The 15,153-nt window shown below is 46.3% G+C and overlaps 1 protein-coding gene across 9 annotated transcripts in view; it reads right to left on the reverse strand.

The window, feature by feature from the left end:
• The window catches only part of ATP6V1C2 (ATPase H+ transporting V1 subunit C2), a 76,458-nt gene that overhangs the window by 44,148 nt on the left and 17,157 nt on the right, over nucleotides 1–15,153 (reverse strand). For 8 of the 9 annotated variants that reach the window (XR_014138321.1, XR_014138322.1, XM_081797208.1 and 5 more), the window contains exons 1-3: nucleotides 7,797–7,904; nucleotides 6,485–6,639; nucleotides 4,115–4,182 (exon numbers count right to left, since the gene is read on the reverse strand). Coding sequence is in view for 7 of the 9 variants with exons in the window: in XM_081797208.1 (XP_081653334.1) it covers nucleotides 4,115–4,182; nucleotides 6,485–6,613 (197 nt within the window). In the remaining 2 variants the exon portion in view is untranslated. Of the gene's footprint in view, nucleotides 1–4,114; nucleotides 4,183–6,484; nucleotides 6,640–7,796; nucleotides 7,905–15,153 lie in introns of those variants that run through there. The other variant, XM_081797200.1, reaches the window with a different exon arrangement.

Consider the following 15,153-nt stretch of genomic DNA (forward strand, 5'->3'; position numbering starts at 1 on the left):
ATCTAAGTGTGCCAATGACTAGCCTCAGGGACCTTAGAGTCTAGCTGGAAGGCTGATATTTAAGCAAATGATCCCATAAGAAAATGCACAAGTGCATTGCAGTAAGCGCTATGGAGGAGGAGCGTAGCAGGACAGGGGAGATCAGCAGGTCTGAAGGCAGGAGGTGGGGCGGGTGGGGGGGAGGGAGGAGAGTCTGGGTGAGCTGAGCAGCATGAGCAGGTGTTAATGGGGGTTTACAGGGAGGGGGAGGATGGAAACAGTCATTAAGAGGAGGAGAACAGCGAACACCTACAGTAGGACTGCCAAGCAGCTTTGAGGAGTCTAGAAAGGCACACAGCATTAAGGGGCATTCAACTGATTATTTGCCTAATGAATTGAAGAAACGTCATACAGCTAGGGTAATTTTTTAAATTATATTTTGCTTCTCTTTGGAATGCCCTTAGAAGAACGCACTCCCTAAGATCTGCGTCATTAAGCAGACATCGGCACTTCAGATATATAATCTGTGATCCACATCTCTGAGCTAACCCTCAGTCAACTTTGTGGAACCCCAGGGATAAAGAAAAGCCGCCAACTATTCCACAAGCCAGGTACAGTACTCCGGGGCAAGCGACAGTCACCAGTGTGCCCCAGGAACCCATGGGGTGTATCTGAGTGCCGAAGCACCTGTGAAATGTAATATTTCAACCCGCATCGCAAAAGAAGCGAAGAACCTGGGAAGAACTCAAAACAGTAATAATAGTGGGGGGGCAACAAAATCATTTGGTTTCTCAAATGTTCACGAATTACAGTGTAAATACCGAGTAAACTAACAAAGGCAGTATGGGGGAATAAAGAAAAAAAAAAAAAAAGGCAGTAAGCAAAACCTGCCTTCCAGTTACATGGAAAAACACTCTAGTGCCCCAAGTAAATAAATAATAAAAGGATATGGAAACAATACACCTTGAAAACTCTCGCCCCGCCTCTGTTCTCCTGGCCAGAAGCAGTGCTGACAGGTTTGCGCTGCTCGGGCTTCATAGCCCGCTAGCATTTATTTATCTAACAACACCCGAGTCCCCTTTAACGAAATCAGGTAGGGCATTTCAACGACCTGAAGCCGGTGGGTTAGTGCATCCCATTATTTTACTCCAACCTCCAGCATGAGCTCCTAAGACAAAGTACCCTGGCCCCTGGACTAGATAAATGCTAGAAATAAGGGGTGCTCAGATCACACCATTTTCCTCCCTCCCACCCCCCCACCGTAGGAAGGCTCTTGAGACTATATGCCCACAAGGAAAAATAAAACAATGCATAACCATTCTCACCACGCCTAGCCCTGGTTTTTGAAAACACCTCAATTCCTATCCGTTTCACAATGATACAGCCTTAACTTGGCCTGCTCACACATTTTCGTGTTATTTCTTAAACACATGCTATGCTACCAGCACAAGCAAACTGGGCAACCACTAGGGACGGAACAGAACATGAATAAAAACAAGGCGAAAAGAAACAAAAAGGAAAAAGGAAGGTGGAAATAATAATCCAGGATCACGGAATTTTAGAGCTGGAGGCGGCTTTGGGGAATAAAAACCAGGCTCCAGGACTTGCACCAGGGCAGACAACTGGTAGCAAAGAAGGATCTAGAAGGGTCTAGAAAAGTCTAGGAAGGTAAAACGCTGACTAGCTGTCATTTCTGCAGTAGGCCTGGAAGCACTTGTTAAGGCAGTATTGCGCTCCTCACTGCACGGCCTCATGCCGTAGTGTGTCAGGGCTGCTGAGAAAATCGAGAGCAATCTCCGGCCTAGGGCAGTGGGCTGGCCTCCATAGCAGCTGTCAGACCCAGCTCCCCGGGGAGCAGAACCGCCAAAGAAAGGATTTCTAGGGATCAAGCCGCTTTTGCTCGGAGGTTCATTTTTCATAGAACGTGTCCTAGAATTTGGTAATACTTGATGTAACACGATTTTACTCCCCTTCATTCTTCTGTGAAAGCACAGAGAGGTTCACTATTATCCCATTTTACAGATAAGAAAGCCGAAGGTTAGTTTTGTTTTTCACAGACGGTGCACTGCCAACGACTTGGCGACCACGACTGCCTTTCTGTGGTCAGAGCAACATCCCACGGGTAGCAAGTTATCACTAACAAAGCAGCAACAGAACCCAGAAAACCCTAATTTCTAGCCCACGGCACCAATCTGCAGATGAAGAATCGTCAAAGTGCGATCACGAGGACGCCTATAAAAATGCTTAAAAAAGGCAGTGACACATCATATCACCGTAGCACTGAAAAGAAAAAAACAGCAACATCCACAAACCCTGAGAATCTGAAACCCTCTATGGAGGCGGCAAGATCAAGCAGTCGGCCCTGGGTCTGTGTCCTGGTCATGACCTGGCCTGTCTGGACTGTTTTCCTCATCTACCCCCTCCGCATTCTGTTTCAATCAAATGAGAACATTGGTTAAACAGCACATTTTCAGTTGCACCAAAACTAGGGGTCGTTATTTTAAAACACCCAAATAAATTATGGCAAATCCCTGTGGTATAACATTATAGTAGAACAGTCAACGGTGAGATCCAAAGTATAAAATATGAAGAGAGGGGCGCCTGGGTGGCTCAGTCAATCAAGAGCGTCTGACTCTTGATTTCAGCTCAGGTCATGATCTCAGGGTCATGAGATCGAGCCCCGAGTTGGGCTCCGCGCTGGGCATGGAGCTAGCTTCAGATTCTCTCTCTGCCTCTCCCCCTCATAAAAAAAAATACGTTACGGGACTCCACCCCCACCTCCAGAATTTCTGATTCGGTCTGAGGTGGGGTCTGAACATTTGCATTTTCATGTGTGAAGTGAGTGCTGTTTCTATCTTTGGGTATTTGCAGATTTCTTGGGACATCCTCTATTGCTGCTTTTCCTGAGTGCTGGGCATGGAGGCTGCTTGGGATTCTCTCTTCCCCTCTCCCTCTGCTCCTACTCCGCTCATGCTCTTGCTCTCTCAAATAATCTTTAAAAAAAGATATGAAGAGAAAAGCAAGTTATAAAATATGTATAACATGATGTCACCACTATCCATATATGCATGCATAAATATGTGTAGGAAAAAACTGGACGTATCTACTGCAAATACAACATAACATCCCAGCGGCATTCTCTGAGTGGTGTAATTACTGGTGATTTGTATTTCCTTTTTCATGCTTTTCTAAGATCCATCTGTATTTTCCAGTGATTATGTACCAGATTTGTAACAATTAAAAAAATAAATGACTTTAAGACTTTAAACTATCCTCATACACACACTTTTGGTGGGAATGGGAATGGGAATAATTCCTTGGAGAGGTGATGTGGGCATATCTGTACAAGTTTACATTGAATACTCTTTGACCCAGCATTTCAACGTGTAATTATCCCACTCTCACAAGTGCACAAAGAAGTAGAAAAAAGGACCATCACTGCAGCTTGTTTGTAATAGCAAAAGACTAGAAAACTTAAATGTCCATCAATAGGGAAACACTAGTAAATCAGGGCACCTCTATTCAAGCAAATACAGCCCAGTAGAGAAACTCAGTTATGGACTGACACCAAACTATCTCTAAGATACATGAGTAGGCGAGAAAAGCAAGGTGCAGGATATCTGCTATCATTTGTGTAAACCTGCTTTTCAAAATAAATTCATATTCGGTGGTACATGTACAGGATGTCTCCAGAAGGTGCCCCCAAAATGATAATAATGTTGCCACAAGAGAGGGAAAGCGAGGGAACAGGAAAGAGGAAACCAGACGAGAGGGAAACTTCTTGTCATTGGATAGCCTTCCGTCTGTACTTCGAATCTTTTACAAACACAAAACCAAACAAAGAACCTTAAAACGTAAAAGCCTGGGGGGAAACGGCATCAATTATTTTTCTAAAAGTTTTAGTACCTTATGCCAGAGTCCTCTTCATTTTGAAGGCAGCCCCCTAAAAAACACTGCCTCCAGCGGAAAAAAAAAACTACTTGAGGGACCCCACGTGCCGCTGCCGACCCGGTGCCCTCAGGTGACTTCTAGGACCAGGTTTGAACACGTACGGGTTCAGCCAAAGCAAGAGCACTGTGTCCTTTGACAACAATTCCAATTCTCACTTGTATGCAGTAAATAAGAAATAGTTTACCTTTCAGCAAAGGTATCGAGTTTCCCCAGCTCATCGGAGAGGCCAACAAGGGAATCCAAGGTCCCCACCTAGAAAGATCGTGAAGAAGTTAGAGGCTCACACTTTATGGCAGAGAAGTGTAGGTCACTTTCAACAACAGTGCAGGGAGTTCTCTAACCTCCATCTCTCCTTAGTTATTCTTTTCAATGGCCAAACTGGAAAATGGAAAGAGCTGTTAAGAGAGTGGATTGGGGATATTTTCTAATTTTATTATTATTATTATTATTATTATCATCATCATCATTTTTCCCAACAGGATAAACTGTCCTACTTCTGCCATAGGAAGGAGTGACCACTGTGTCATTTTGAGACCCCAGCTCATTTTCTTCTTAGAATGGCAGTCTGCCAGTCATGTGAGTAATCCCCATAGCTGAGGAGACGTACCAGAAAGCAAGTTAAAGAAGCTGCCATTTCTGGGGCACCTGGGTGGCTCAGTCAGTTAAACATCTGCTTTTGGCTCAGGTCATGATTCTAGGGTCCCGGGATGAGCCCCACACGGGGCTCCCTGCTCAGCAAGGAGCCAAGGAGCCTGCTTCTCCCTCTCCTTCCGTCCCTCCCTCCCCCTCTACTCCATCCCCTCCTCTCCCCCCTCCCCAAATAAAATCATAAAAAAAAAAAAAAAAAAGAAATTGCTGTTTCTAAAGCCTTTCTCCCCCAAGATGTCCAACAATCCCTGTCTCTGTTCTCCTTTGCTATTACTACCAATGATCTTGCAGGCGCAGAGGGTCAGCTCTCCCTCCCACCTCATCATTCACGCACGTCTTTTTCTTTTCAGATTACTTGTACCGATCCGCTTCTTAATGTGACAAGTATGACAGGGTCCAAAACTGTATTTAAAGAGCCAGTCTACAGAATCAGAAGGAAAGGCTTTGTTTTCATGTCACCAACCACCAATCAGACATTAAAAAGTAATCAGGATTAACAGTGTGTGTCAACTATTCTCTCACAAAAGAATACTTTTAAAAAAAAAATACTTTAAGAAAGTAATTAGGGGGGGCGCCTGGGTGGCTCAGTCATTAAGCGTCTGCCTTCAGCTCAGGTCATGATCCCAGGGTCCTGGGATCGAGCCCCGCATGGGGCTCCCTGCTCCGCGGGAAGCCTGCTTCTCCCTCTCCCACTCCCACTCCTCCTGCTTGTGTTCCCTCTATCGCTGTGTCTCTGTCAAATAAGTAAGTAAAACCTTAAAAAAAAAAAAAAAAGGTAATTAGGAAATGATGAGGCCCAGTTATCTCTAATAAGTTGCTTCTTTTCAAGTAACTTGATGTTACGCATCTTCTGGCGAGGGTCCTGTCTCTTCTTTTTGCTCCCTCCCATCTAACAAGCTGCCTTGCACAGAGTGGTGAGTGCACACTGATTCCCTAACCCTCACAGCCGGGGTCACCAGACAAACAGGGGCAGGTTTGAAACAGGCAGCAACATATGGGTTCAGAAACTTACCAGATCTGCAGCCCTGGTCTCCTTTCTCCGCCCTTCCTGATCTATCACATGGGATTGGTAAGTATTCCAGATGATGCGTTTGAAGGGCCTGGCCCCCAAAGTACTGCTCAATGAACACTAGCAAATACAGTAGCATCACTAAGAAGATTATATGGCAGTTTGCTACAAGAGGGGCCTCTGGGCGGTTGGGTGGGGCCATCCCTTCAGCACCCACAATGCATCTGCACAGGTGTCATCGAAAAATGCCTCAAGCGTCTTCCTTTGGGGAACTTGCAATCTTAGGAAGCACCGCAAAAATTCCAGTCTTCTGAAGCAAAAAGACTTACACACCTTGCTCCTCTTTCACATTTGTTTCATTTTAACTTTGTTCTCCCCGGCAAGAGCCCTTAGACTCCTATCTCTTTCCTGTCATATCTCTTTCTGCCATCCGCCCACTTATCATTAAATTCCCCTCCTGCCTCCCCACCAGTACCAGAGGGACCCGGAATTTCCCACCCTGTGCCAGGTCACGAGTTCGACCAACGCTGAAGGTCTCCAAACCTGCACATTTAAACTGTATTGTTCGTCGTCTTAGATGTCAAAGACAAAACACGAAGAATCCTACAACAACTCACAAGGGCGCAGGTATGTAAAATGCTCTTCCCACTTTTTGAAGACACTGCTACCCACCACACCCATCTCTCCCTGCCCTCTGTCTGTAAGTCCATAGGAACCACAACTAACTTTGGGCTACGGTGTCAAGTCCCATCCAGACCACTGACTTGCCCTGTGCATCCTCACCCCCAGGCTGATCCTCAGCATTGCTGTCTTGGCCCTGTTATTTTCTCCTTGGCTTCCCAGAACACACCCACCCACCCCAACCCATCACCTCCTTCATCCTCTCCAGGATTTTACCTTGAAGTCAGGAATCGAGAATTTGGTGTTATAAGACAGGTTGGACTTGGAGGTTACGGTGTTCATCCTCTCCAGAGCTTGTAAATTCTCCTGATCACCAGGGGCAGAAATTAACCAAAACTCGGACATGCTTCCCACCTTCTTTTATCCAGTTACTGACCAGAACCACAGCAACATACACAAACAGAAACAGGAGACAAGTGTCAAATTTCTACTCCTTCACCACTCCCTTCCCTCAGAATTAATCCTCTCCAGGATGTGTTGCTTTTCCCATTCTTTGCCCCTTTGACCTTCCAATTCAGATTCTCTAGTTCCAAGGACACCATATGCACAAAGCAACGTGCTGTTTCTTATCTCAACTCTGAAAGCCCTCAGGGCTCCACAAAGACTCCCAAGCCATCCATAGGGTGGTTCTGACCGGTTTTAAGGGTTGGGGGAGGCGGTTGGGGAGAACCAGATTGCTGTCCCTTTAACTTCCCCCTCTCCTGACACCATAATGCAAATGGGGGAGGGGGGCACAGCAAGCCCCGCACGGGGCCCTCTGAAATAGTTTCTTCGTTTCCATGTTGTACTTCCCGGGATGCAGGATGGGGTGAAGGCAGGAATGAGACAAGGAGGCAATTTCACAACAGGGGCTCGGACAAACCCCAGATCTTAACTGACCAACCTTGAGAATGGTGCTAGCCTTAAAAACAGACTTCAGAAGAACTTTATTTTTCCCAAATAAAAAGAAAAAAAGGTGATGGGATGACTACTAAAGTCCTTTTTCCGTAAGACCAGGTGTCCACTCTGCAGAGGTGGGTAACGTGCTGGGCCTGGCAGTGTCTGTCCAGCGTCTGCAGCTTCCAAAGGCGATTAGTTCTGCTCATTCAAACGTGCACACACCCACACCTCTCTCCCCCTCCGCCCGTTCCTCCCTTCCCTGCGCCTCGCAAAGCGCCTCGGACGGCTAGGGGGGAAAACAGGGTGACAGCCAGAGACCCGTCCTGGAAGCTTTGCTTTTTGACTCCCTTAGTCCCTCCCAATCCCGCGCACTACCAACGCAGTTCCTCTCGGTCTCGACTGCTGATGGCCTGGAGACAAACTGGCCCCACGCGCAGAAGCTGGGGAGATGCCACCTGCCCGGCCCCGGGAGGGCGCCGCGGCGGCGCCGGGTCCCCGGTTCCCACGGAGAAAGCGCGGCCCGGGACGGCGTGCGTGGACCGAGGCGAAGCGCGGACCCGGGCGCGCGTGGTGGCTCGCGCTGGCTGGCCCCCGGCTCGCGCCTCTCCCGCCGCCGCCCCGCGTCCCCGACCCCGCGCTCCGTGCTTACCGGGAGCCGGCGGCCGCGAGGGCGGGCGGGCGTGCGGCGAGCGAGCGAGCGCAGAAGCAGAGCGCACGGCCGGCTCCCGGGAGGCAGCGGCTTCTGCGCCGCGCCCCGCCCCGGGCTTTTATCCCGAGCGGGGAGGCGGCCCTCGCCCGCCCCTCGGTCATTTGCATACCGGGCCTCCCGCCTCCCGCCGTGGCTGGCCCCGCGCGCGTCCGGGTGCCGCGCGGGCACTGGGTCCACCCGCGGGGTGGGTGCCGGCGGGATTCTGGGGAGCATCGGGCGGGGGGCGGGGTGTCTCCAGCCCACAATGTAGCGGGGCACACCGGACGTGGACGACCGAGAGGAGCGGGCGAGGCGAAGTACCCCGGACGGGGACGCCCGCCCCCCGCGGCCGCCGCCTCGCTCTCCACCCCAACCCTGCGGTGACCCGGCACGGGGGCTCGGGAATCATCGGGCGAGAGGACTGATCTGTGGGAAGAAGCGCAACAGGTCCACCTATGTTTTGGGCACTCACCTGGGCAGAGCACCAAGCCTTCCTGTCCTTGTGGGCGTGAGCTTGCCCGGGTTGCCGAGGAAACTCTCCAGGGTCCCACGCGCCCACCTCACCTTACCCCCCTTCGAAACTGCCCTGGCTATAAGAGGGATTTAAAATGTAGTGTCTCACTACCGCGATGTGGGTTCATGATCCCTGCTGCTTGGAAAAAAAAAAAAAAAGAGAGGGAAACCCCAGAAATTAACCTGGGAATGTTAAAACACAAAAACTCTGAGAATTCATTTTCTCTGGAGTAAGAAGAGGAAACGTGAGTGTATCCTTCCCTGTGGACAATGTTTTCAGTGGTTTCTGGGAAAGATAAAAATCTCAGAATTATCTTTGGTGGGGGGTATTGAAGAATTCCTTGAGAAATGAGCTCCCCCTTACTAGATAAAACTACTCAGACTATCAGCCTAATTGCTGGGAATGCTTTCGGAATTTGCAAAGAATGGTAAGGTGGAACAACAGACGCTGGGATGAGAAGGCTCAGATGCAGCACAGAATGGTGGCTTGTAAAGGTCACAACATGTCACACTGCAATCCTATTGTGGATTCGGAATTAGCAGTTTGGAACTCCCAGCGCCTGCATGGTGCATCATCATTATTGGGACACTCGTGGGCATTAGTCAGTCCTTGCAACATCTTCCTGAGGGAGGACACCTGAAACCAAGGGATGAGGAAACTCGGTGTGTACAGGGAGGTAAAAATGGTAATTCCAGCGAAGGAGTGGCCTGGTTGGACCTTGAATCCGGGGTCTTCAATCTTGTACCTGACCCAGTAATGTCATTTTTTTCCAGCTAGGCCAAACGGAATCATAGAGCTGGGCACAAACTCATTTACAAACAAGGGGAGGGATGTTCCAGAAGTTACATGAATTGCTGGGTGTCATGTCACTGGTTAATGGCAGAGCCATGAGGGGGGACTTAGGCCCGGGATCCAAGGGTCCTTTGCCCTGCTCCCAGCCAACCCATGGGAGAATGTGTGCTTTCTATTTCAGTCAATGTTTTTCTTCAATATTCCAAACCATCGCCCTGGCTTCTCAGACGTTGGGCAACACATTTAGAAGTATTCCCGACTTTGCTGATGGCACCGTTCTTTCTATAAATATGGCTTCCTCTAACAAGCTCATTTCATGAAATAAGAGTTGGACACAAAATAACATCTGGACATCCGATTAAGAAGTTATTGAGGACCTACCGTGTTCCTTGTCATACTTAAAATCTTCCTACTCAAAATCTAAAATCTTTCTGATTATGGTACATCTTGGGCTTCTTGTTACACATTGGAATTTGTGATCGCTTGGCTTGTTTCAACTAACTTTTTTCTGCTTATAAAGGTAATTCTGTGCTGCTTATAGAGGATTTGGAAAACATAGAATAGTATAAAGAAGAAAGTCAAAAAATCACCTGTATTTCCAACAGTCTGAAAATAACCATGTTAACATCTCTCTTTGTTACTTTTTAATGCGTATTCATATATACAGACTTAGACTTTGGGGCAGGATTGAGATTAGATACTATTCATAAGGTTTGGCATCCTTCTGTTGACTGTTCTTTAAAGATCAAAAAATTATCAAGCCTATTTTATCAGTGAAGGATAATCCAATGTCATCAGCAATTTACCCAGCTCGGAACTGGAGTCAGGTATATTTGATTTCAAAGTCAAATAAAGAGATCTTGTTGGACAACTTACATCTTAAATAAAAGGAAAAAAAAAAAAAAACAGAGAGAGGGAGGGAGGGAGAGAGATGAAAACAGCACTGTCTTGCCCCAAGGTTCTTTCGATTTGCAGTTTTCAAAGGCAACATCTGTACTCATCAGTTTTGAACGGACTTGTGTTATTCTGTCAAGTTTCCCTATAATCAATCACCTTTAACACAGAGAAATAAGGAGATATTCACCAAAAGTCATGGAGCCTCTTCCCTTGATATATCTGGAGAATACAAAACAGCATTCCCACTCTATAAGGAAAGCGGTTCCTTTTCATATATCAGCCCGAAGCAGCATTTAACAACCCGTGTTCAGTTCCTCCAACTGTCCCCACACTCCCAAAGTCTCTGAAATCTCCACCTAAGTGACTTCAAGTTTATGCGCCTTGACCACTACTTTGAAAATACCCGTAGGTTATGGAAAGTGCTTCATAGACACACCCTGAAAGAACCCAGGTTATAAAGAACACGATCTCTTCCTGGGAATAAAGGCAAGGGAGGAAAGGCTATCAGCTTGGAATCATCTCCAGGTTATTATGAATTTGGCTTTGGCTACCTAGTCCAGAAATGTTTCTGCAGTTGGCACTGGTTATGTATTGAGCCAGCTGAAGTCTATGCAAGATGGAACAGTCCCGTCAAGTTTGGGAACTAGAAGGACCAGGCTGGCCTACTTGGTCTGCTCTTCTCCAGCCTCTCCCAGATGGTGCCCTTTGGATCTCTTTGTTACTTCGTGGAGAGAACCCTCAGAGGATACTCCTTACAATTAATGCAGACACATAATTCCGTCTGCAGGTGGCTCAGGTGGATTTTTCTAGGCTTTTCCAAGAAGAACCCAGGGAAGTTTCTCGATAAGGACAGCTCTCTGGTGGAGATAAATATAAGTGGAGTTATCTGCTGAGTCAGTAGGGTGTTGGAGAAACAGAGTAGCTTTGGTATCAGGCAATTGGATGAGCCACTTAGCCTTGCTGAGCTGTGGGTTTCCCCTCTGAAAACAGGGGAACAATTATGCACATCTTTCAGGCTTGTCCTGCAGGTGAGAGAGAATAGCATTGGAGGCACCAAAGACAGTGCTTGGAAGCTGGGTGTGCTTGTGAATGTTCCCTTTACTTCCTGCTCCCTCTCTTTTCTGAGATGTTCTGTGGGGTTTCACACCTTAACCGTGGCCCTTATAATAATGCCTCAGTGACGCCCAGCATCCTTCTCCATGGGCCCAGAGTATTTTGAGCTGCGTCTTTACATTCAGCCAATACCCTTGTGATTTAAGGACAGCCATCATGATGTCTTTCACTCTTTGGTTGGACAAACCAAAGGCCGTGAATTCTCATGATTTATTTGCTCAAGTGTACAGAGTTAAGGAGAATGCTCATTTAAGGGGTGATTGTTGTTTTTTTCAGTATCTGCAAGGCAGTGGGGGGAACGCAAAAATAAATCAATTTTCAATCTAGTGATAGAGAAAAGCAAGTGTGGTGAACAGAATTTTAAGAAGTCCTAACTCACTAAGGTATGAATACAAACCCCGGAGCAGGATGTGAGACATGCATAAAAATGAGGTGTAAGCGTTCAAGAATGCTATGATCCTTGTTTCACAGATGAAGAAACAGGACCAAGGAGATTAAGTGATCTGAGCAGGAGCACAGTTAATGGTAGACCTGGAACTTGAACTTCATTCTTCTACTTCTGAGTGCATATTGCTCAACCAGAGCTCCAAAGAAAGAGTTACTAGCACTCCATCCATGATTCCCTTCCTGGCTCTTCCATTCATTAGCTGAGTGAACTTGGACAAGTGACTTGACTTTGGTGGGCGATAAAACAGGGTGTAGAACGTACCTGTCTTCTAAGGTTTTTCCAGGGATTCCATGATATGGCACAATGACCAGCCCATATTAAGTACTTGGTCAAGGTGTGCTATGAGTATTAGCTCCCTTAGATACTCTTTGCTTCTTTTCCTTCCTTTGCCTCTCCTTTCCAGGTGCCTTTTTCCCCTCAGAGGGTTCTTCTGCAAGACACTGATTCTGCCCTGTTGTCAACACATGGCTCATTTGTCACTCATGCTTCAGTCACTTCAAACATGTCTTTGATGCAGTTAGCCTTGGAGAAAGGAGAGCACAACAAGTGTTTCAGGGAGACGCTATAGCGATGAGCCGCACAGGGCTTTGGGTTCTGGCTTTGGAACTAAGAAGATCTGACCTCATGTCCCGTTTCTGGTGTTTATTAACTTGCCATGGACCCAATCTCCTTGTACTCCACTTTCCTTGCCTATAAAATGGGGACTTCCTAAGAGAGGGGCACCTGGGTGGCTCAGTCGGTTAAGCATCTGCCTTCCCCTCAGGTCATGATCCTGGGGTTCTGGGATCGAGTCCCACATTGGGCTCCCTGCTCAGGGCGGAATCTGCTTCTCCCTCTCCATCTGCTTCTCCTCCCAGCTCATGCTCCCTCTCTGTCTCTCTCTCTCTCAAATAAATAAAATCTTAAAAAAAAAAAAAAAAAAAACGGAAAGAGAAGATGTGTGCAAATGTCCAAATGTGCCCGGTCCCAGCGTGCTCATCTTTTTACTCTAGATCAGAGGCTTCTGCCTCACTCACTGTCACGTTCTTGGTGCTGAGTAGATGCTCAGGCAATACTTTTTTGGATCACCTAAAGCAAGGAGCTTAAATGCCCAAGACTGCTTGGAGAATCAGGGGAAGCTGAGTGAGAATTTTTTTGCTCTGCTTAAATCGATTCTGTTGTAGAAATTTTAAATGGTTTGACAAGGTCATGAAGATAGACCTCTGTGTGTGAATAGTGGCTCTGTATGTTAAGCATGAGTGACATCCACAGTCATTTAATTATATTTACGAGACTGAAAATTGGAGACACGGTACATGCCCAACAAAGGGGGGTTGGGCAAATTAATAATGGTATAATCATGCTGCCATTGAAAATGTTTTAGAGGGGGGACACCTGGGTGGCTCAGTTGGTTAAGCGTCTGCCTCCGGTTCAGGTCATGATCCCAGGGTCTGGGATTGAGTCCCGCGTCTGGTGGGGTGCCTGCTTCTCCCTCTGCCTGCCGCTCCCCCTGCTTGTGTTCTCTCTCTCTCTGACAAATAAATAAAATCTTAAAAAAAAAAAAAAAGAAAATGTTTTAGAGGAATAGTGACATCGTTAAGATTCCAACTTTGTAAGAAATAATATGTAAATGTAACAAATACAATACATGCATCAATATCCACCTTAAAAGGAAATAAATTAAGATGTTAGAAGAAGTTATTGCTGGAAAATGGGATGATAGGTGTGTCTTTCCCTTTGATCTTTGTATTTTCAACTTTTTAATCATAAACAAGTCATTTTTTAAAAGATTTTATTTATTTATTTATTTATTTATTTAGAGACAGAGAGACAGCATGTGTGCGCACGCATGTGTGGGGAGGGGCAGAGGGAGAGGGAGAATCTCAGGCAGACTCCTCGCTGATGGTGGAGCCTGACGCGGGGCTCGATCTCATGACCCTGAGATCAGGACCTGAGCCAAAACCAAGAGTCAGATGCTTAAGCGACTGAGCCACCCAAGTGCCCATAATAATTCATTTTTAAACTCAAGAAAAATACTGCACGATAGTAAAATTGACAGCCATCTAGACCACCATCTGATGCCAACCACTAAAGTGCAATAATGTCTCTACACGTCCCATCTCCTGTTCCAAGCTCTGAAATCTACCATCTCCCACTATTCCTGCCTTTCCCAACTCTTAAGCTCAAATAGTCAAGGAGAGGCTGCCTTCTTGATCTGTTTCTTTTACCTTGTCTTAATATTCATTTGTACATCTGAATATTCCCATCCTCTGTTCCTGCACAGGCAGAGCATGATCAACACTTTATTCTAAGAGGCCAAGTATTTAAGGCAATTAGAGAACTCTTCATCAGCTACAGTCTTGCTTTTATTATTCAGCCTTATATAATGATTATTTATTTGTCTCTTTATAGTTAAATTGTAAGTGCCCTGAATTACCTTTTCCTGATTTGACTTATTTTATTCTATTTTATTTTATTTTTTTGTCTTTCACCTCTCTGAGGAACCTGGAACAGGCCTGGCATACAGCAAACATTCAAAGGTTGTTAAGTTAAGCAACTATTTGTTATTTGCTTTCCTAGCTTTATTATAATCATTTAAAAGGCTTTCCTAGCTTTATTACAATCATTTAAAAACATGAGGTGGAATGTTTCCAGGTGTTCTGTTCTTCAACCATTCCTCCTAGTAGCTTCCTAATAGCCAGTCCCAAGTGTGCCCTACAGTTTCTCCCTCCAGAGTGCCTCTTAAACTTGCCCACTTTTCTTCTTGTCATTTCCCAGTTCTGGACTATCATCACCTTTGCTCCCATTTCCTGTAGTGGTTGAATTGTGCTCCCCTCCCAAATTCATGTACACTCAGAACCTCAGAATGGATCTTATTTGGAAAAAGGGTCTTTGCAGATGTTACTAGTGAAGGATATCAAAAGGAAATCATATTGGATGTAGGGTTGACTCTAAATCCAATGACCAGGGTCCTATAAGAAGAGGAAAGGAAACAGAGACACAGAGGGAAGACCAGGTAAGGCAAAGGCAGAGGTTGGAGTGGTACAAGCCAAGGGAGGACTGAGGATTTTGGGGGCCACCAGAAAGCAAGGAGAAGCAAGGAAAGGTCCTCCCTAGAGACTTCAGAAGGAACATTGCCCTGCTGACACCTTGACTTGGAGCTTCTAGGCTTCAGAACTTGAGAGAACAGATCTCTGTTGTTAACCCACCCAGTTTGCGGCACTTTGCTAAATTAGCCCTAGGAAACTAACACATCTCTCTATCACCCAGGGTTGTGGTTTCTAACACATATCAGATCACATCATGCCTCTGCTCAAAAACCTCCAATCATTTCCCATTGCTCTTAAGATAAACTCTAAAGCCCCATTTCTCACATAGAGGAAAGAAGTTACAAATATGGAAAAGGAGAAAACTAGAACAAACCCTGTGTTGCTGGATTGGGACTGGAGGTGTCAGTAATGAGCTCGTAGATTTTAAGGTGGATGTGTGGATGGGTGGATGGATGGATGGATGGATGGATGGATGGATAGCTAGACAGACAGATACTTTCTTACCTCTGTTCATTGAGAGAGCCT

Source organism: Leptonychotes weddellii, chromosome 10 (genome assembly GCF_054177405.1).
Source record: "Leptonychotes weddellii isolate Sample4059 chromosome 10, ASM5417740v2, whole genome shotgun sequence".
In the NCBI taxonomy this organism is placed as follows: domain Eukaryota; kingdom Metazoa; phylum Chordata; class Mammalia; order Carnivora; family Phocidae; genus Leptonychotes; species Leptonychotes weddellii.